Source organism: Tamandua tetradactyla, chromosome 18 (assembly GCF_023851605.1).
Source record: "Tamandua tetradactyla isolate mTamTet1 chromosome 18, mTamTet1.pri, whole genome shotgun sequence".
Lineage (NCBI taxonomy): Eukaryota > Metazoa > Chordata > Mammalia > Pilosa > Myrmecophagidae > Tamandua > Tamandua tetradactyla.
The window spans coordinates 73,606,775-73,629,239 of NC_135344.1; the positions used below are offsets into that span (position 1 = coordinate 73,606,775).

At 39.8% G+C, this 22,465-nt stretch overlaps 1 protein-coding gene and 1 pseudogene across 3 annotated transcripts in view; one reads left to right on the forward strand and one right to left on the reverse strand.

The window, feature by feature from the left end:
* The first annotated feature begins 765 nt into the window (after nucleotides 1-765).
* VAPA (VAMP associated protein A) overlaps nucleotides 766-22,465 on the forward strand; it is a 70,091-nt gene continuing 48,391 nt past the window's right edge. Inside the window, exon 1 of one of the 3 annotated variants that reach the window (XM_077135986.1) lies at nucleotides 766-1,072. In XM_077135986.1, coding sequence (XP_076992101.1) covers nucleotides 994-1,072 — 79 coding nt within the window. In that variant the 5' untranslated portion in view covers nucleotides 766-993. Of the gene's footprint in view, nucleotides 1,073-14,346; nucleotides 14,477-22,465 lie in introns of those variants that run through there. The other 2 variants (XM_077135988.1, XM_077135987.1) reach the window with 2 other exon arrangements.
* Nucleotides 21,803-22,438, reverse strand: LOC143662338 (large ribosomal subunit protein uL6 pseudogene; annotated as a pseudogene).

A 22,465-nucleotide genomic window follows, 5' to 3' on the forward strand; every position in this document is an offset into this window, starting at 1 on the left:
CGGTCAGTGTCCCCAATGAGGTGGCGAGGGCGTTTCCCCCGCGTGATTTCGCCCTTTCTGGAGAGAATCCAGAGAGCCGGAGACGCTGGCTGGGAACAGGACCGAGACTCAAGTTCTCCCGTGCAGGGATGGATGGGTTTAGACAGTAAACTGATAAGCCCCGGCCTGTATTCCACAGGGTAGATTTCATATTATTCATCAGCCTCCAAAGCATTTGTTTTTCTTTTTTAGCGCGGTCGAGAGCTCCCAGGAGCCCCAAGCAGGGTCAGCGCGCTCCACCCATCCGCCTTCAACGGACGTCGCTTCTTCCCGCCCGCGGACCACGCACACTACACTTCCCAGCAGGCACCACGCGCTGCGCCTCCAGGGACCGGCCGCGCTTAGGCTCCGCCCCACGCAGGGCTTGCTGGGAACTGTAGTTCACCGGCGCCTTCCGTCTCCTTCCTTCCATCAGGCATTGCCACTTGGAAGACGGTGATGCGGGACCATCATAAGGCTTCTTGTTTCGTAATCGGAGCTAACGCGAGAGAATATTGCTCCTCTAGCACCACGGGGCGCCCCGTTTCCTCCCACAAACCTTAGCGCCGCCCCTGACCACGCCCGTTCCCTTGACAGCTGGCCCGGGGGCTCCGGCCACTGCCGAGGACTGCAGTGCGCAGACGCATCGAGATCGCGCCGTGCTGGGCGGGTCTGGGGGCGGGGTGAGCGCCGAGCGGCAGGCGGCGGGGGCGCGCACGTCTGCACGCAGCCCGTCACGTGGGGCGCCGGGATCGCAGTGCGCGCGGCCGCGGCGGCTGGTGTGGGGTTGAGTCAGTTGCGAGACCGGAGCTGCTGACCCGTCCGGCGGCCGGCCCAGCAGCGCCAGGGCGGCAGGCGGAGGCGAGCTGGGAGCCGGAGCCGGGCTCGGCCGTAGAGCGTCTCCAAGCCCGTGCCTTCCCTGCCCCCGCCGGCAAACCGCCGCCGCGGGCGCGCCCCCGCTCTGCGCTGTCTCCGATGGCGTCCGCCTCTGGGACCATGGCGAAGCACGAGCAGATCCTGGTCCTCGACCCGCCCACAGACCTCAAATTTAAAGGTGGGCAGCGCGCGGTGGAGCTGACGACTGTCTCCCCTCGGGGGCTTGGCGTGGGGTCCAGGGGGCGGCGGGCGCGCGGGGTGTTGGCCTGACGGGTGCGGCGTCCCCTCCCCCACGCGCGGCCCTCCGGCTCGGGCGCACTCGCCGCCCCGCCGCCTCCCTCTCCGCGGTCCTCCTCCCCGCCCTCGCTCCTCGGTGCGCGCGCCGGCCGGGGGCGGGAGGGCCGGCCTGCTCCCGCTGCCGCTCCCGGCCGGGTCTGGCTCCCGCGCCGCCGCCATCTTGAGGCCCGCCGGGCGCTCCGGAGTGGTCCTCCCGGCCCCGCCGCTTTGGGGTGTCCCTGGCGGTCTCATCTGCGTGCTCCTCCCGTTCCGACCGCTTTGGGTTGTCCCCCTCGGCCTGACCTGGAGGTGCTCCTCCCTGCCCGACCCGGGTGCTACCCCCGGTCGGCTTCGACGTGCTCCCTTTGGCCCCGGGTACTCCTCTGGGTTCGGGGTACTCCTCTGGGTTCGGGGTGCACCTCCCCCACCGCGGCCGGGTCGTCCCCGCCGCTGGCCCTTTGACCTCCGGGCCGTTCGGAGGCTGCGGGCGGGCAGCGACCTGAGAGCAGCGCGCTGCGGTCCACGGGGGAAAGGGCGTGTGAGGCGGCGCCAGTTGCACCCGTGGCTTTCTGTCCACCGGGCGGGAGGTTCGGCATCGAGGCCGCAGCTCGCGACCCAGCCCCGGAGGGACACGGTCCCTCTGCCTCCTGCCGCCGTCCGCATCCCGGGGGAACGCCGGGTACAGCCGGCCTTTTGCCCGGAGAGGGTGTTGCTGCTCGACTTGACTGAGTTAATAACTCTCCTGTTAGGCGTTGGGAGCCCCGAGTTCTTCTGGTTATCACCTACCTGGTTTCGTTGTAAATGACGTGCGGGGAGGAAGGCTGGGCGCCAACTTGAAGATCTGCGGTGGGAGCGTCCTGGTGGTGGGGCTTCCCGTCCGCGGTGGCATTTCAGTTTACCTTGCGTGCAGAGCCCTGTCTACTCCGGTTCAGTTTAGCCCTTGAGCTGAGCGTCTCTGCTGCGGAGTCTTCAGTTTGTGGCATTTGCCTTTGGATTTGCGGTTTCCCACTTCACCGTGAAAAGGCTGTGAACGTTTCGCTCGGCTTCGTAAACGTCATTAATTTCTTTTGCAGCAACACCCACGATAAACTTACTAGTCTAACTTAGTGGTGCTTGAGGAATCCGGGGGCTATTTCGTCCGTTTGCGTTTCAGTATGTAGACGGAGGGTAGTTTAGGGAAGGAAATTAAAAAATGAACATTTGTGGATTTTTTTTTAAAAGAACTGCTGAAAGATTGTGACGTTCTTGAGTAGACTCTTTTATCCTAAGTATAGAGTGAGCTCCCTTTTGGAAGTCGTTATCTTGTATTTCAGTTTCAGTAGCTTACAATTTTGTAAGGTGTATAGCAGTTCCAGCGTTAAGAGAAGTTATTGTTGTATAAGGTCGTATCCAAAAGGAAAAAATACATCATTTTTCCATAGAAAATTTTAAATTAAAAAATTTTTTTGGAATAGTTTTAGCAAGTTCTTTTCTCTTTCACTCTGGAATTATGAGAGTATTGCATAACTTTTTAACTTTGCAGTTCTCTTAGTACATTTGTAAATTTCTTTGAATGGTAATGTGAGTTGCTTGTTAGGTAAGGATTTGATTTTATAGACAACTCTAAGAAGTATTTTGAGGTGCAGTGAGTGCATGACTTTCCATAGTTTTAGCTGAAAAAAAAACTTTTGAGGAATCCAAAAATTATCTAACTCAAATATCGATTATCATAAGCTGAGGAATTTTAATGTAAACTATTATGTGTGTTCTTTCTGCAGTTTAAATATTTTGTTTTCGTCTTTTGACAGCCTGAATTTAAAGAGAACATTTCCTTTATCTGATAACCAGTGTGTTGGGTTAGAAGCATTTAAAAACCAGTTTAGGCCAGGAATTGTCCACAGTTTGAAGGTTTCTTCCTAGAGTGGTTGTAATGCTGTCATAGTAAAAGAAATAATAGTAGGTTAAAAAACAACCCCAAACCCTACATGATGACTACATTTGATTAATGATGTTCAGCAATGAGTAATTCATTCAGCAGGTATCAGCTTATATTGGGGGAGTCATTGCTAATCAAGGTAGAGAAAAGATTCCCATGGTTAGTTCATAGTTTAATGGGGAAGGCATACAATTAAAAAACAGTAAAATGTGTTAGGTTTTGTCTTTGCCCTTGAAGAACTTCCAAGACTAATCAGGGAGACAAAAAAGGCAGGAAGATGCTCTAACAGAGGCACAAACATATCTATAAGAAAAGAGGGCCCCGCTTCTTTTCTACTTCCTCCTCACATTAGAGTAGGAAGCCTTAAAGGAAGAGACTAGCTATGGTAGGTGGGTGGTAGGGAGTGGGGAGAATGGCCAAAGACAATGGTTGAGTAAACTCACTGATGTGAAAGAATGCTTGGCATATACTCCCCCCCGCCTTTTTCTTTTTATTAGAGAAGTTGTAGGTTTATAAAAATTATGCAGAAAATAAAGTTCTCATATACCCCTTTGTGTACACGGTTTTCGCAGTTATCAACACTTTGCATTATCATGGTACCTTGTTATAATTGATGAAGTATACTTATAGTATTTATAATATAACTATAGTCCATAGTTTACATTGGGGCTCACTGTGTTGTACAGTTTTCTGTTTTTGTTTCTTTAAAATTTTAATTTTCACAACATACATTCCCTAAAACTTCCCTTTTTGACCACATTCAAATATGTAATTCGGTGGTGTTAATTATATTCACCTTGTGTTACCATCACTGCCATCCATTATCAAAACGATTCCATCAAACTAAACAGAGACTTTATACTAAATCTTAACTCCACAATCCCTGCTTCCATACTGGTCTCTGGTAACCTGCATTCTAGCTTCTGACTCTGAAATTGCTGCTTCTAATTATTTCTTTCCAGTGAGGTCATATGATACTTGTCCTTTTGTATCTGGCTTATTTCACTCAACATGGTTTTTTAAATGTTCATCCATGTTGTTGCATGCATTAGAACTTCATTCTTTTCTATGGGTGGATAATAGTTTTTTATGTGTATATACCACATTTTGTTTATTCATTTATTAGTTGATGGACACTTGTGTTGCTTCCATCCTTTGCAGTTGTGGATGGTACTGCTGTGTATGTCGGTGTGCAAACGTTGGTGTCCCCACTTTGGTGTCCTTGCTTTCAGTTCTTTTGAGTATATACCTAGAAGTGGGATTGCCGGGTCATATGGTCCTTCTGTTCTTAGCTTTCTGAGGAATTGAATGTAATTCTGAGGAACTGAATGTAATTCCCACCATCAATGAATGCGTATTCCTATTTTTCCACATCCACTCCAAACACTTGCTATTTTCTTTCTTTTTTATAATGGTAGCCATTCTCGTGGATGTGAAATGGTATTTCTTAGTGGCTTGGTTTTGTGTATCCGTAATGGCTAATGATAAGCATCTTTGCATTTTGGCCATTTATGTAGCTTCTTTGGAGAACTGTCTATTCAAGTCTTTTGCCCATTTTAAAAATGTGTTCTTTGTTTTTTTGTTGAGTTGTTGGGTTTCTTAATAAATTCTGGATATTAAATCTTTATCAAATATGTGTTTTCCAAATATTTTCTCCCATTCTGTGGTTGTGTTTTTACTATCATAAAGTCCTTTGCAGAAAGTTTTTAATTTTGATGAAATCCTGCTTATCTTTTTTTTTTCTTCTGTTGCTTGTGTTTTTGGTGAAAAGACAAGGAAACCATTGTCTAACAAGGTCCTGATGATACTTCCCTATGTGTTTTTCTTCTAGGAGTTTTAGAGTTTTTATTCTGAAGTCTGATACATTTTAAGTTAGTTTTTGTATACCGTGTGGGGTAGGGAGTCCAGTTTCATTCTTTTGCATATAAATATCTAGTTTTCTTGTGCCATTGTTGAAGAAACTATTCTTACCCCATCGAATAGACGTGGCTCCCTTGTCAAAAATCAAATGGCCATGAATGTATGAGTCTATTTTTGAACTCTCCGTTTAATTACATTGCTCTGTATGTCTGTTCTTGTGGCAGTACCATGCTGTTTTTAATACTGTAGCTTTGTAATAATTTTCAAAATTGGGGAGTGTGAATCCTCCAACTTTGTTCTTCCTTTTCAAGATATTGGTTGTTTGCAACCTCTTACACTTCCATACAGATTTGATGATTGACTCTTGCATTTCTGCAAAGAAGGTTTTGGAATTTTGATTGGAATTGCATTGACTCTGTAATTTGGGTAGAATTAACATCTTAACAGTATTTAGTCTTCCAGTTGGTGAACAAGGACTGTCCTTCCATTTACTTAGGTCTTCTTGGATTTCTTTTGGCAGTTTTTTCTAGTTTTCTGATTATGAGTTTTGTATATCCTTGGTTAAATTTGTTTCTAGATACTTGATTCTTTTAGTTGCCATTGTAAATGGAAGTGTCCTTGATTTTCTCTTTGGATTGTTCATTACTAGTGTATAGAAATACTACTGATTTTTGCTTGTTGATTTTGTACCCTGCCGCTTTGCCGAAATTCTTGGTTTTATCAAGAAGGGGTGCTAGATTTTGTCAAATGCTGTCTTTCTCCATCAGTTGAGATGATCATGTTTTTTTTTTTTTTCTTTGCTCTATTAATATGGTGTACTAGATTAATTGATTTTCTGGTGTTGGCCCAACCTTGCATGCCTGGAATAAATAAATCCCACTCGTTCATGGTGTATAATTCTTTCAGTGTGCTGTTGGATTTGGTTTGCTAGTATTTTGTTGAAGGTATTTGCATCTATATTTATAGGGATTTTTATTTATATTTATTGGTCTGTAATTTTCCTTCTTTGTAGTATCTGTATCTGGCTTGGTGTAAGGATGATGTTGGCCTCGTAGAATATTAGGAAATGTTCCCACCTCCTCAATTTTTTGAACTTTTAAGCAGGATTGATATTAATATTTCTTGGAATGTTTGTTAAAATATAACAATGAAGCCATCTGTTCTTAGATTTTTCTTTCTTGGGAGATTTTTGATTACTGATTCATTCTGTTTACTTGTTTTGGGTATGTTGAAATCTTGTTTATCTTTTTGAGTCAGTTTAGATGGTTTATGTGTTTCTAGAAATTTGTCCATTTCATCTAGATTGTCTAACTTGTTGGCATGCACTTGTTCATAGTGTCTTCTTATAATTCTTTATATTTCTGTGGTGTCAGTAGTAATGTCCCTGCGTTCGTTTATCTTTGCTCTAACTTTTGTTTTTCCTTTCTGCTTGCTTTGAGTTTAGATTGCTCCTCCAGGTGTGAGATTAGGTCTCTGATTTGAGAACTTTTTTTCTAAGTATTTTAGGGTGTAAATTTCTCTCTCAGTACTGCCTTTGTTACATTCTGTAGGTTTTGCGGAAGATAATTCCTTATTTCCCTTGTGATTTCTTCTTTGACCCATGCTTAAAAGTGGTGTTTAATTTCTGCATTTTGTGAATTTTACAGTTCTCTCTCACACTGATGTCTAGCTTCATTTCATTGAGGTCAGAGAAGACACATTGTATGATTTCAGTATTTTAAGATTTATTGAGAGTTGTTTTGTGACTTCATATTTGGTCCCATACGCACTAGAGAAGAATGTATATTCAGCTGCTCGTAAGTGAGGGTTCTGTGTATGTCTGATAGGGCTAGTTGGTTTGTAGTATCATTCAAGTTCAAATCTTTTATTTTCTTATTGGTCTTCAGTCTAAATGTTCTATCCAAGTGGTGTATTGAAGTCTTCTACTATTAATGTAGGGTCATCTGTTTCTCCCTTCAAATCTGTCAGTATTTGCCTTATATATTTTGTGGCTCTGCTGGTAACTGCAGGTATAATTGTGATATATTCTGGAATTGACTCCTTTATCAGTATGTAGTGACCTACTTTGTCCCTTCTAACAGTTTTTGACATAAAGCCTATTTTATCTAAGTATAGCTTCTTCAGCTCTCTTCTAGTTACTGTTTCATGAAATATTTTTTTCCAAGTTGCACTTTCATTCTACTTGGGTATCTGAATTTAAGATGAGTCCTTTGTGTAGTTGGTTCATGCTTTTTTTAATTTTTTATCTCTTCTGCATTTTTGACTGGGAATTTAGTTCATTTACATTTAAAGAACTACTGATAATGCAGGGCTTTCTTCTGTCATTTTGTTATTATGTCTTTATAACACCTCTACCTTTTTTGTCCCTCAGTTCTTCTATTAATACCTACTTTAATGTTTATTTTTTGTAGTTTATGCCATTTTGAGTCCCTTCTCAGTTATTTCTGTATTATTTTTCTTGCATTTCTTTGGTTACCATTGGGCTTTGATATGACATCCTAAATCTATAGCAATCATATTTGATTTGATACCTACTTTAATAGTATGCACATATGTAGTTTCCATACCTCTCCTTCCCTTGACCTTTTTGGTGTACTTGTTACGAATTATATTTTTATACATTCTATGTCCCAGACCATGGATTTCTTATTACTTTGTGCACTTGGATTTTAGAACATGTAAGATATAAAAGCAGTGGAGTTAAATACCAAAAAATACAATGCAATGGTACTGACATTTAAAATTGTCCATATTGCCTTTATTTAGAGGCGTTTATTTCTAACGCCAGTTGTATTCACTGTCTAGTGTCCTTTTCAGTCTGGAGAACTCCCTTTAGCATTGTTTGTAGGACAGGTCTCCTGGTGATGAATTCCCTCAGCTTTAGTTCATCTGGGAGTGTGTTAATCTCCCTCTTATTTTTGAAAGACAGTCTCACTGGAAGCAAATTCTTGGTTGACAGTTATTTTCTTTCAGCATTTAAGTTGAAATGCTCTCATAGTTTCTGATGAGAAATAGTGCTTAATCTTACTGGGACTTCCATGTACATAATATGTTGCTCTTTTCTTGCAGCTTTTAGAACTCCCTGTCTTTGGCATCCAACACTTTGAGTACTATATTTGTCTGGGCATGGTTGTGTTGACGTTTATCCTGTTTAGGGTACTTTCGGCTTTTGGAATGTGCATATTCATGGGGCTTTTTTTTGTAAGTTTGTAAGTTTCCTACTATTATTTCTTTGAATGTTCTTTCTGTCCCTTTCTCTGTTCTCTCCTTTGGGATTACCAAAATGCGTATATTTGGATGCTTGGTGGTATTCCACAGGTATTTTACGCTTTCTTCACTTTTTTCATTCTTTTTTTTCTTTCTGCTCCTCTGCCTGAATCGTTTCAGTTGTCTTGTTTGAGTTTGTGGGTTTTTCTTTCTGTCAGTTCCAGTCTGGTTTTGTAACCCTTTCCCTAGAGGGCAGGTTTTCATTTCAGTTATTGTGGTCTTTTAACTCCATTTTTTTGGTATGTCGCCTTTTAAAAATGTCTGTCTTTATCGAGATACTCAAACTGTTCCTACATTATTTTCCTTATATTCTTTAGTTCTTTGTCTGTGTTTTCCTTTTAAATCCTTCAGCATATTGAGGGTCTTTGTTTTCCTTTAAGTCTTCAGTGTGTCCAAAGACTGGTGTCACCTTTATTGATAGTTTCTGGATTTTTACCTTTTTTCCTTTGCATGAACCATAATTTCCTGTTTCTTTTGTCTTGTAATTTTGTGTTCATCACTGCCCATGGTTATACTATAAATGGAATTTAGTCTCTGAAATGTCTGTTCCTTAAGTTTGTATCCAGCTAGTGATAGGACAGAGATTTCCTTGACTGCCAGGTGTTAAAAAAACAAGCAAACTACAGCAAAAATACTTTTCTACAGTCTTTGCCAGTTGGTGTTGAGTTGGCTGTGTTCTCCTTCAGATTTAGCCCTTTTATTGAGAATATCAGCTTGAAGTAAATGTGCAGTACAGGGTTATTTCTAACTTCTGAACCTGGTTCTTGTCTTGGGCTTGTTCATATTCTTGACCTTAGGAATTTCCTCATTTACAGGAATTGAATTGTTCCCTTCACTCTCTCTAAAACGGATTTTTCACCGTCTTGGGTCCTCTGTCGTGTTACTTAAAGAAGGTAATTTTGTCCCAGGCTGCTCCATCTTAGCTGTTTCTTAGACTGCTTCAGCTATCCTCAGACTCCTTCTTCCTGAAGTGCAAGTTTTCTCAGAGGTTAAGCCAGAGCCAGGTATTCTGATTCACTTTATCAGGTTGCTGCCCAGTTGACTGGCACTGACATACAGCCCCTCCAGTATGCACATAGGGTTTATTCTTTTTTTCCCATTTTTTTTTTTTTAACATGGGCAGGCACCGGGAATCGAACCTGGGTCCTCTGGCATGGCAGGCAAGTGCCTGCTGAGCCACCGTGGCCCGCCCTATAGGATTTATTCTGTTCCCTCTGGAACGGGGCCAGGGACCCACAATGAGAACACAAGCTAGCTCTACATTGTGCCATGGAGGGAGTGGCCAGCAATGGTGCCATGAACTGCTTCTCCCATTTTTTTTAGAGCAAGTAGGTAAAAAAGTTTATTAAGTGCACATGCAGAGAACGGAGCATGCGGGCACTCTGGCAGATGATGAAAGATTTCTCCCAATTTTAAAACTGATTTCTTGATCCAGCTTATACCCTGTTACTGTAACCCCTTAAGTATTTTCTGCTGTTTTGAGAAATATGGCTTCTCAATTTTTGCTACTTGTTTAAAGATTCTGTAGGGGTATAGCATGTTGGAGCATCTTATACCACCATCTTGGTTGAATGGAAGCCCAGTGATATACTTTAATGTCCAGTTGTTTGTTGTGGGTCTCAGTTTAATGATGGAATAATAGGGAATATTGGGAGAGTAGAGGGATAGAATGTACTAGGAGGTGTCATTTGATATCTTTTGAGTCATTTATTCTTAATGTTATTCATTTAGCCAAAGGGAAATAGTTTGTTTTGATGGAGATACCTCTTTATTCAGGTATATGAGTCGACATAAGTGAGGAGGCTCATTTAGAATCAACAGTCTGTTTAGTTTGATGATGATATAAAAAGGCACTTTATTCTGACTTGTCCTAAATCATTTGTAACTTTTTAGTTTAAGTGAAGGTTCAGTTTTGCAAAATTCTTTGTCATCTTCTAGTTCGCTTATTTAAATGATTTTGACTGTATTTGTCTAAGGTGGTTTCTCCAGAAGTGACTCATTTAATCATTTTGAGATTGGGCAGTGAGTTTTTCTGTTATAGGCTTAACAAAATCGTCTTGGTATGAATTATCAGTACTTTGCACAGTTGTGGAGAGGGGTTTATCAGTTATACTTCAGTGCTGTTCATTTTGAACCGTTGTTAATTTATGAAACTGCTTTTATAATGTAATGAATTCTAAAGCAAATCTTTTATTGTTTTAATAAAGAAAAAAAGGTAGATTTTTAAAAATACTGCTGTTTAAACTTTGGCAGTAATTTGACCTCGAGTTCAAGACTGAAGCACAAAGGATGATATAAAACATTTCTGTTTTTGCTGGCTCTTTGGCAAATTTAGGTGTTACCTTTCACTTCCTTCTGTTTTACAGTGGGTACACCAACATGCCTGGGGTAGTTTCTCCCCCCAAACACATAAATGTCGTCTTATTACTACGTTACATATAAATCTTTCCTTCCATGATGTGCTACATCCTCACTTATTAACACCTTCGTGCTCATCTGAAAACATCCAAATCATTCCGATATTGTAGATTAGTTACCTGATTAAAGTTTTTTCCCCAAGTTTTAGTTTTTTAGTTTTTATTGTGAAAACATATATACAACATAAAATTTCCCATTTTAACTGCTTTCAAGTATACAGTGCGAAGGTAATAATTACATTCACAATGCTGTGCTATCATCACATCGTCCATTACCAAACTTTTCTATCACCCCAAACAAAAATTGCAATGGTTAAGCAGTAACTCCTTAGTTAACCTCCCCACTTCTAAGCAGTGTTCTGCTGCCTGTGTGAATTTGCATATGCTAGGCATTTTATATTAGTGAAATCATACAATGTCTGTCCTTTTGTGCATGTCTTATTTCACTCAACATGTAGCAAGTATCAGAACTTCATTCCTTTTTATTGCTGAATACTATTCTATTGTATATATGTACCACATTTTGTAATCCATTCATCTCTTGTTAGAAGCTTGAGTTGCTTCCACCTTTTTGCTGTTGTGAATAGTGCTATCACCATTAGTGTATAAGTATCTATTCATGTCCCTGCTTTCAGTTCTTTTGGGTACATACCTAGAAATGGGATTGCCAGGTCATATGGTAATTCTGTATTTAATTTTCTGAGGAACTTGCCAAACTGTTTTCTGCAGTGGCTGTACCATTTTACATTCCCATCATCGTTACTAATTCTCTACATCCTTGCCACAACTTTTTTTGTTTTTTAAAAGTAGTCATTCTCTTGAGTGTGAATGGTATCCATTGTGGTTTTGATTTCCATTTCTCATTGCATGGGTTGTCTTTTTGTTTTCATGATAATGCCCTTTGATGCACAAAAGTTTTTAATTTTGAAGTTTCCTTTTAATCTTTTTTTTTTTCGTTGCTTGTGCTTTGGTGTCATATCTAAGAATTTATTGCGAGAATCCAGTACAAGGTCCTGAAGAGATCTCTCTGTTTTCTTCTAAGTGTTTTATACTTTTAGCTCTTATATTTAGATTGGTTTTTTTTGAGTTAATTATTGTATGTGGTGTGAGGTCAAGGTCCACTTTGATTTTTTTTTTTTTGACGTGTGGATCCCAGCGCCACTTGTTGAAGGGTTTTTCCCTGACTGAATGGTGTCTTCTTTTTCAGAAATCAGTTGGACACGGATGTGTGAGTTTATTTCTGAATGCTCAGTTGTATTTTATTGGTCTGTATGTCTGTCCTTGTGCCATTACCACTCTGCTTTGGTTTCTGAAGCTTTGTAATAGGTCTTGGAATTGAAAAGTGTGAGTCTTCTAGCTTTATTCTTTTACAGGATGGTTTTGACTATTCTGGGCCCTTACCCTTCCATATGAACTTGATGATTGATGTTTCCATTTTTGCAAAGATGGCTGTTTTTTTTTTTTTAACTTTTTAATTGTGAAATACAGCATACAAAGAAAAGAGAAAAAGCAATAATTTTCAAAGTACACTTCAGCAAGTAGTTATAGAAAAGATTTCAGAGTTTGTTATGAGTTTCCATTCTATTTCAAGTTTTTCCTTCTAGCTGGAGGAAAATGTTGGCCTCTAGAAGAAATGTCAGAATTGTGAGTCAGCATTTATACTCGCTTGTTAAATCGTTTTCTCTGTCATAACTTCTCCTTTCATCCTTTTCCCAATCTATAGGAATCTTCAGGCAGTGCCCATTCTGACTTTTTGATATTGAGAAGGGTTGTTGTTACTAAAGGATAAGGGGATGTAATTAGTTGATAATCTTGGAGAGGCTGATCCCTTTGGGTTTTAGGATTTATCTGGCCTAGGAACCATATGGAAATTACAGGTTCTAGGAAAGCAGACTTAGTGCATGAAGCTTTTATAGAGTCTCGGTTCGATCCCTATGTATTCTTAAGAGTTAACAGGAGTGATATTGGTTGGGGTTTAGCAAACCATTACAGTTAGCACTGTCTAACTGAAGCTTGCGTAAGAGTGGCCTCCAGAATAGCCTCTGGACTCTAGTTGATTTCTCTTAGCCACTGATGCCTTATTTTATTTCCCTTCTTTTCCCTCTTTGCTCAAGAAGGCATTGTTGATCTCACAGTGCTAGGGCTAAACTCATCCCTGGGAGTCATGCCCCAAGTTGTCAGGGAGACTTTTACCCCTGAAATGTCATGTGCTGTGTAGTGGGGAGGATGATGATTTTCATTATGGAGATGGGCTGAGAGAGAGAAAGAGAAAGAGAGAGAGGCCACATCTGAGCAACTAAAGAGGTTTCCTGGAAGCAACTTGTAGGCCCTGTTATGGGTAGTCTTACTACTCTACTACAGAAATAAGTTTCATAAGGGCAAGCTTCAAAATCAAGGGCTTGGCCTATTTTCTTATGAGTGCCCAATGGTTGAGAGGGTATCTGGGGTTTCCCAGATGGGAAAGTTTGATTGTTCTGTGTTTTTCTTTTTTTTTTTTTTTGCCTTTGGACTGTCAAGGGACTCTATCCATACTTTGTAATTATCAGCCCACCATAGTCTGAGTTGTATCCTGGTATTACATTAAGCTGTACAGAACATTGCAAGGCTTTGTTCCTGTTTTGGACTCCAGGAGTTTGAGTTGTTTAAATGAGCTATCCAGACAGGTTGATTAGATTGTGTGTTAGAGAAAATTTAGTTTCTAGACATAAAAAACCTCTCTGCCTTTAGTCTCATATGTATGTGAGGATCTAGAGTACATACACTATCATCTTTTACCCTGTATTCTGATTTTCCTTAGTCCCAACCAGATTGGCTTTGTTTTTATCTTTAATTGAGGCCTGATCTCTTTTTTTGGTTATTTTAACTTATTGTATTTAGCCGTGCTAACTTTCAGGGCTGCAGCACTCCATTTCTGAGTCTTAGGTATCACAGAGTTACTCAGGGTTCCAGGGAAATACCAGCTGATAAACATAGAGCTCTGGTCTCAGAGTCTAGAAATACACTTAGAGCTTTAGACAAAATGTGGCCGCTATAAGCGCTTACAGTTTAAGCTCCAGTTTTCTTAAAAGTATGTTCTGAAAGAGACCTTAGCATATTTGTTCTTTTGTTTCTGGCTTATTTTGCACAGCACGTTGTCCCCAAGGTTTATTCAGTTAATTGCATGCCTTTTGATGTCCTTCCTTTTTTTAGCCGCACCATATTCCATCATATAGATGTATTATAGTTCGTCATTCTGCTCTCAGTTGTTTCATCCTTTGGCTCCCTCCATCTATTGGGCATCATGGATAATGTCCAAAATAAGCAAACATGTCTTATGGCATCCTCACTTGGTTGTGCAGTCAGCAGCATTCTTAATTTTAGACAGTTTTCATTGGTCCATAGCAACAATGACCCGAAATCATCACCAAATATCGAATCAAAACTACCCTTATCACTTGTCCCACCCCCTCACTTAATTGCCTCTGGTAATACTGTGTTATTGTTGATGTCTTCCTGTTAACAGTTGGCCCTAGGCTATTGGTTCTTTGAGATTGCATTGAATCTGTAAATTGCATCGGGCTGTATTGGCATTTTAATAATATTAACCTTCCAGTTCATAAGCACTGAATGCTTTTTCTTTTGTCTTGCCTTTTTAAATTTCTTTAAGCCGTATTTGCTAGTTTTCCATGTACAGATCCTTTACATCCCTAGTTAAATTTATTCTTATTGATTTTGTTTAGATGCAATTTTAAATGGAATTGTTTACTTGATTTCCTTTTCGGAGTGTTCCTCTAATTTTGCTGGTCAGAGGATCATGTTTCATCAGACACTTTTACTCTCATGTCATCAACCACTTATCTTTTAAGGGGTAAGTACACCAAAATTTTTCATATTAAAAACAAGCAAATAAAAAGTACTTCTGTAACTGTTAACTCCTTTAGCATGCGTCTCTCCCTGTCCTTCATTTTCTTTGCGTTCTGGTTTCTTTGAAAAGTAGCCCATGTTCAACATCTCACAATCTTTTCATTTCATGTTTATTCCTCAACCTGCTACTGTCCTGTTCCTTTCCTCATTACCTACTAAGTATCTGCCCTTTTTAAAATGTCCAGTGATCTGATTATCAGCAGCATTGATCATTTTCAGCTTTCACTTGATCTCTTTGGTGGTTATCATTATTGACAGTTCTTTTAAAAACAATATTTTTGACTCAATATCTGTGACACCGTTATCTTCTAATTTTCTTTACTTCCTTTATTGTCTCATTTGTGGCTTTTTTTCTTAAATGCTTATGTTTCTGAGATTCTGGCTTGGTTTCTTTTTTGTTTCAACTCTGAACTTTCCTTATTCAATTTTAAAAATGTTATTATTTTGTTACTCTTGATTCACATACCATACAGTCCATCCTAAGCGTACAATCAGTGGCTCTTGGTATAATCCCATAGTTGTGCATTTACCAGTATAGTCAATATGAGAACCTTCTCATTTCTGCTGAAGAAAACAATCCTATAATCCTTATATCCCTCTATTATTGACGTTTTAGTATAGTGTCTTTGTTGTAATTAATGAAAGAATATTACAGTGTTACTGTTAACTATAGCCCTTAGTTTACATTAATTGTATTTTTTCCCATATAGCACCTGTGCTGGTTTGAAAGCGTTCCCTATCTCAGAAAAGCCATGTTCTTCTAATCCTGATTCTGTAGTTTAGGGTGGGACCTTTTGATCAGGTTGTTTCCATTGCAGTGCGAGGCACCCAGTTGTGGGTGTGGCCTTTGATTAAATGAAGCTGTGAGTTCACTCATTTGAGATGGGTTTTGATTAGTTTACTGGAGACCATAAAAGAGTGGACAGAGGAAAACATTTAGGAGAAAGCTTAGACACAGATGTTTGGAAATACAGAAACCCCAGGAGACGCCAGGCACTGAGAGAGCCACCAGAGCCCAGCATATGTTGCTGTGTGCCTTTCCATGAGATGAAACACAGAATTTTGCCCCAGAGCACCTAAGTCAGGACCCTAGATGCTTGGAGAGGAAGCCGTTGGAAGCAATGAAACAGGGAACAAGGACCAGCAGACACCAGCCATGTGCCTTCCTATGTGACAGACGCTGGTTTTTCTTTGGAGTCGGGGTATTTGTCTCTGGATTCCTTAGTTTGGACAATTTGTGTCTTTTTTTTTTTTTGCATGGACAGTGAGGATCGAACCTGGGTCTCCGGCATGGCAGGTGAGAACTCTGCCTGCTGAGCCACCGTGGCCTGCCCAGTTTGGACATTTTTAAGACCTTAGAACTATAAACTCGTAATATAATAAATTCCCTTTATAAAAGTCATTTAATTTCTCATATAATGCATTCCAGTAGCATTAGCAAGCTAAAACAGCATCCTGTTATTAATGCCTTATACTAGTGACTTAGGTTTATACAATTAACCACTAGCATTGTCCACTCTAGGTTTCCCTAAGTTATACAGTCCCAGTTTTCATCCTCTAGCTTTCCTTCTGGTGACATACAACACTATAGCCTTTCTCTTTCAGGCATACCCACAGTCAGCTTTGTTAACTACACTTGGGGTATTGCTGTCATCACACAGCATTGTGCTTTCCATTTCCAAACTTTTGCAATCAGCTTTACCAACACTCTGTACTCCTTAAGCATTGATCACCGAATCTTTTCCTTCTTTGTTTCCTGATATCCTATGCTTTTGACTTTAACTCTCTTATGATAGTTCATATTAGTGAGACCATACAATATTTGTTCTTTTGTTTCTGTCTTATTTCATTTAACATGATGCCCTCAAGGGCTTCTCTTTCTCTCCCTTGATCTTGTAGACATTGATACAACCCAAATCTGTATCTTAATTCAGACTTCACATTCAGTTCTGGAACTCATACCAGCTACTAATTGATTATCTGAATTTGAATGTTCTTTGGCATCTCATACTCAGTGTATTCCAAATTGTTTTTTCACCCTTCTTTTCTTATTTTTTAAAATGACATCGGAATTGTTCGTGCCAGAAATTCTGCACATTTAGTAATTAAAATCTGTATTTTCACCTTCTTGAGGTATCTCTTGAATGTATTTTCTCGAATACATCCCTGTTTCTAAATTCATCTACTTTTTTTTTAAATTTAGAGATTACTTCATTAGTTTCTGTAATCAAACCCATGTGGATAAGACCTTACATATTTCATTCAGTGTGCTACCTTTGAACGAATGGAAAAAAAATTAAGTTTAATATTTCTAGACTACTATGGCTGTTAATTTCTGTACAATGCAAACTCAACATGGTATAAGTGGGATACTTTTTCCACAGTTGGCAACACAGCTAAAGTTTCCAAAAATTCAAATTACTTGTATATGTATGTGTGTGTGTGTATATGCATATATATGTATACATATAAAGACCAATAGCAGTATGTTATGCATTAATAGCAGCAACAACTTTTCCAGGTCTTCAGTCATCTGAACAAATTTATAGAGACATCCAGGACACTCCATTCAAAAAGAAAAAAAGCTAAATATGCCTTTTTTTCTACATCCTCTCCAGCACTTGTTATTTTCTGTTATTTTGATAGTGGCCATTCTTGTGGGTGTGAGATGATATCTCATTGTGGTTTTGATTTGCATTTCCTTAATAGGCAGTGAAGTTGAGTATCTTTTCATGTAAATTCATCTACTTTTTATTCATTCAATTAGATAACTAAACTTGCATGTCTGCTGTATGTCTTGTATGGTGATTAAATGTTGGGCCTAGTATTGTGAATAATTACAGTCCCTGTACTTTATGGGGCAATTCTAATAAGAAGTAGGCTCTAGACATAGATAATCAGAAGAATGAAATATTAGAGGTACTGAGAATGTAAGATAGGGAGCTTTGATGTGGTCAGGGAAGACTGTCATAATTGAGTTAAGATTCCAAGAATGATTAGAAGTTATCCAGGTGAAGAAGATAGGAAAGCACAGTAGGGACAGCGTGCACCAAGATCCTGTGGGAGGAGGGAACATGAGACATAAGGCTGAAAGATGTAAGAGGTTAGTTTGCATTAGCCAAGAGGTGTGTGATGCTGTAGCCAAGAGGTGTGTGATGCTGTTTTAGTAGCCAAGTTAGGAGTTTTATTTTTAAGCTAAGCCACTAAGGGGTTTTCTGTGAGGAAGGAGTGCTTAAGGTAAAGGAATGGAATGATATTATATTTCCATTTAAAAATATATAAATATGGTAGCAATGTTAAGTAATATTAGAGGGGAGAAAGATTAACAAGGCAGCTGGAGTAGTCCAGGCAAGAGAGGATGGCTTGGATTGAGGTGTCATGGTGTTGAAGATGGTGTAAAGTTAGAAGGTAAAATCAGTGGGACTTGGTGGCTTTTTTCAGATGCACGAGAGAGAAGTGGTAATATCATGAATGTTCCTGGTTTACATAGTGGAGGAATGGTAGCAGTACTCTGAGCTAAGGACCTGCATGACTGGATAAGGACCAAATATGTTTTATTTGGAGGAGTATGGGGAGAAGTAGGAGGAAGATCATGATCTCATCAGATATGTTAGATGTGTTGAATTCATTAGTTCTGTTTAGGTCCTTTCAGGATACTGAAGTGGTGTCAAGTAGGCCTTTGGTTTTTATGGGAGCAGGCTGGACTTGGAGATGATTTCTTTTTTTTTTTTTTTTTATTTTTTTATTTATTTTTTTTATTAATTAAAAAAAGAATTAACAAAACAATTAGAAATCATTCCAATCTACATGTACAATCAGTAATTCTTAATAACATCACATAGTTGCATATTCATCATTTCTTAGTACATTTGCATCAATTTAGAAAAAAGAAATAAAAAGACAACAGAATAAGAATTAAAACAATAATAGAAAGAAAAAAAAACAAAAAAAAACAAAATTTTGCTGGATATAGGAGTCTTGGTTGGCAGTTTTTCTCTTTTAGTGATTTAAATATATCATCCCACTGTCTTCTAGCTTCCATGGTTTCTGCTGAGAAATCTACACATAGTCTTATTGGGTTTCCCTTGTATGTGACAGATTGTTTTTCTCTTGCTGCTTTCAAGATCCTCTCTTTCTCTTTGACCTCTGACATTCTAACTAGTAAATGTCTTGGAGAACGCCTATTTGGGTCTATTCTCTTTGGGGTACGCTGCACTTCTTGGATCTGTATATTTAGGTCTTTCATAAGAGTTGGGAAATTTTCAGTGATAATTTCTTCCATTAGTTTTTCTCCTCCTTTTCCCTTCTCTTCTCCTTCTGGGACACCCACAACACGTATATTTGTGTGCTTCATGTTGTCATTCAGTTCCCTGATCCCCTGCTCAAGTTTTTCCATTCTTTTCCCTATAGTTTCTGTTTCTTTTTGGAATTCAGTTGTTCCATCCTCCAGTTCACTAATTGTAGCTTCTGTCTCTTTAGATCTACCATTGTAGGTATCCATTGTTTTTTCCATTTTTTCTTCTTTGTCCTTCACTCCCACAAGTTCTGTGATTTGTTTTTTCAGATTTTCTATTTCTTCTTTTTGTTCAGCCCATATCTTCTTCATGTCCTCCCTCAATTTATTGATTTGGTTTTTGAAGAGTTTTTCCATTTCTGTTCGTATATTCAGCATTAGTTGTCTCAGCTCCTGTATCTCATTTGAACTATTGGTTTGTTCCTTTGATTGGGCCATATCTTCAATTTTCCGAGCGTCATCCATTATTTTCTGCTGGTGTCTGGGCATTTGATCAGATCTCCCTGGGTGTGGGACCCAGCTGGTTGAAAGGTTTTTCTGTGGAATCTCTGGGCTCTGTTTTTCTTTTCCTGCCCAGTAGGTGGCGCTCGTGGCGGTCGTTTGTCTGCGGGGCAGTCGGCCCGGGAAACCGCGCGTGGAGGCGGGGGTCGCTGGCCGTGGCTTGGGGGAGTGCCGGTCCAAATTGCCCAGCTGGCCCGAGACGCCAAGCGTGACGGGAGGGCCCCGCTATCCAATGTTCCCAGTCTGACCGGGGAGCCACGTGCGTGGAGGGGACCCCAGACACCAGCCACCCCAGCCGGGAAAACGTGCACCCCTCGGGTATCTCACAGCAGTGGATTCTCCCTACCCGTTCAGCCGTTCCAGAATGGGGTACGCTGTCTTTTTTGGTCTCTGTCGTGACTCCGGGAGCTGTTTTGTATTGTTTCTGTTTCTTTAGTTGCTTTTCTGGAGGAGGAACTAAGACCCGCGCGTCTTACTAAGCCGCCATCTTCTAGCTGGTCCGTTCAAGACTTTTAAGGACTCTATTTTTTTTCTTCATTAAGACTTCCAATTTGCTGTCTATATGTTTTTCATTATCCATCACCTCCGCAGAGACATACTTCCTTTCTTATCCTCTTAGATTCCGTGGTCCACCAGCCTTACTCCTCTCACGCCCCTTCCTGCTTCCTCCCCCATTCTGACTACCTTAAAGCTAATCCTACAGCTGTCTGATTTCTTTTTAATAACCTTTTTTTCTGCCAGTCATCAGACTTGTCTTCTTTTCTTTAGTGTCAGTTCTCTTCAGGCTGTCCTACACATTGCTGTTAGAACTACCTTTTGAAAAATGCAAATTTGATGTTGTTGCTTCTTTGGTTTAAGAGCCAGTAATGCTTTCTCAGTATGTATTAAAGTCCAAAATGCATGGCCTATCTGCCTATTAGTTTCTACCATTTCTCTTTTAGCTATAGTTTTGGCTATGTGAAACCATTTTCTCAAACACTCCAAGCTGTTGCAGGACGTCTGCACATGATTTACTTGGAATATTGTTTCCCTCACAGCTATGAGGCAATCTTCATTTCCAGAATCACTTCCTCTTGTGAGGTGTGCTTTTATTCACCCAGTCCACATTGGCCAGTGTTCATTGGCCAGTGTTCTCTAAGTTCTTTAAACTGTTGAAGTTTCTGCTCACCTGCAATAACAGTACCTACCATATTATATAATATCTATGTTTACGTGGTTATCTCTTCCAAACTATACTGTTAATTCCTTGAGGTTATGCCTCATTCCTTTATCTTTGTATCCATAGTAATAGGATCTGGTGTTGATTAAATAAGACATGATAAAATCTTTAGTTCCGGTGTTTTTAGTCTCGGAGCGCTTCTCATTTGGGTTTTTCATCTGCCTTTGCCATCCAGTGGTGGTTAACATTAGTATTTTCAGAAAAGGGCCAGTGTGGGGTATTTTTTAAAGAATTGAATAACCAGTAGGTGTAAATTGTTAATTTTTCATCTATAAAGTCAGAGGTAGGACTAGGTGAGTTCTTGGGTGGTGTTCTGGCCCTAAAGGTTTGTTATTATATGGCAGATATAGATAAAGACACATAATTGCATAAGAAAATTCAGTTTATCTTATGAAGTGGAAACAGAGATAAGGAATTGGGAAAGCATGATTTAAGTTTTTCAGAGTTTGGTATTTTGTGATCGTTTATTTTGTTGTTGTTCATATATTGTATTATTTACTTTTAAGATTTCCTTTAAGTAAGTCCTTCCTTAATTAAACTGCCTGTTAGCAGGAACCCTTTTATTTCTGATGGAAACTTCCAGACCTCTCTCTTTCTTGTTGCCTTTGTACCTTACCTTGACTGATCAATGAAATCTTTTCTTTCAGAGGAGATAGGAGATGATATAGGATGATGGACCTTGCTTTCCTTCTTCCATTAAAAAGTTGGTTTGAAAGAAAATTAAATTGAAGTGTGGGCTTTCTATTTGGAAATATTTGCTAGGTTTATTCTAACTAAAATGTGACAGATCACGCGGAAAAAAGTCTTAAGCTTTTTATTTATGAAAATTTGCAAACATTCATAAAAATATTACAACCTCTGTGTACTTAAGTTTAATGTCTTCATATATTTAATGATTTTAACATTTTTTTAATGTTAAAACATGTTAACATATTTATTTCTTCCTCCAGTACTTTAAGACAAATCCTGGATATCATAACATTTCATCCCTAAGTATCTGCGCTTGCATTTCTATTAAGAAATTGGGACATTTTCTTTCTACATAATCATGATATCATTATTACTTAATAAAACCCAAAATAGTTCTGTTAAGATCATCTACTATTTAGTCAATTGAAATTTTCTCAGCTGTATGCTTGTTGTTCAGTTGGTTTGTTTAATCTCTCTGTTGCATTTGGTTGTCATGTCTAAGTTTTCTTAATCTCGAACAGTACCTCTTTCCCCATCTTTTTTAGCAGATGAACTTTATTGCATCTTTAAAATCAAATAGGACTGGTATCTTCTTGTTTCCATTGCTGCACAACTCCTTACATCTTATTCATCAGCCTGCTGAACTATTCCTTTTTCAGAGACATAGGTACCATCCCAAATTTTCTTATATCCTTGTTTTTCACTCTTGTGGCTTGATGAATCAAAGTAGCTGAATTCGACACAAGTTCAGTGTCATTTCCTTCAAGAATTAACTCTTCTTTCTGGGTCTGGGATACTGAACAGGCCACACCTGGCCTCATCTGAACCCTGTGGATGTATTTTTTACCCAAGAAATTTATGATTTCAACCAGAGGCCCACTCTCCTGAATAACAACCTTGATGAGGAAGTGAGCATACACAGACCTCATCTTGTAACAGAAGTCCAGCGTAACAACTGTGATCATGTTCTGCACATGACTCCAGATAGTGCGAACTGTAGCCAGCTTCTTTCTATTTCCCCACCATTTGTCAACCCGAAGCCTCTTCTGTTTCTTCCCACGTAAACTGAATTCTACACTGATGTGATTGAAGCCCATTTGCAGGGTTCCTCGGGCGCACTTCACAATAACTGTGCATCCCTTCAGCATGATGTCGACGTTTTCTGGAATGTTGACATTCTGGTTGCTGAGAAAGGTCTTCATTCTTGCAGTAGATGTGGCCAAGAGAGG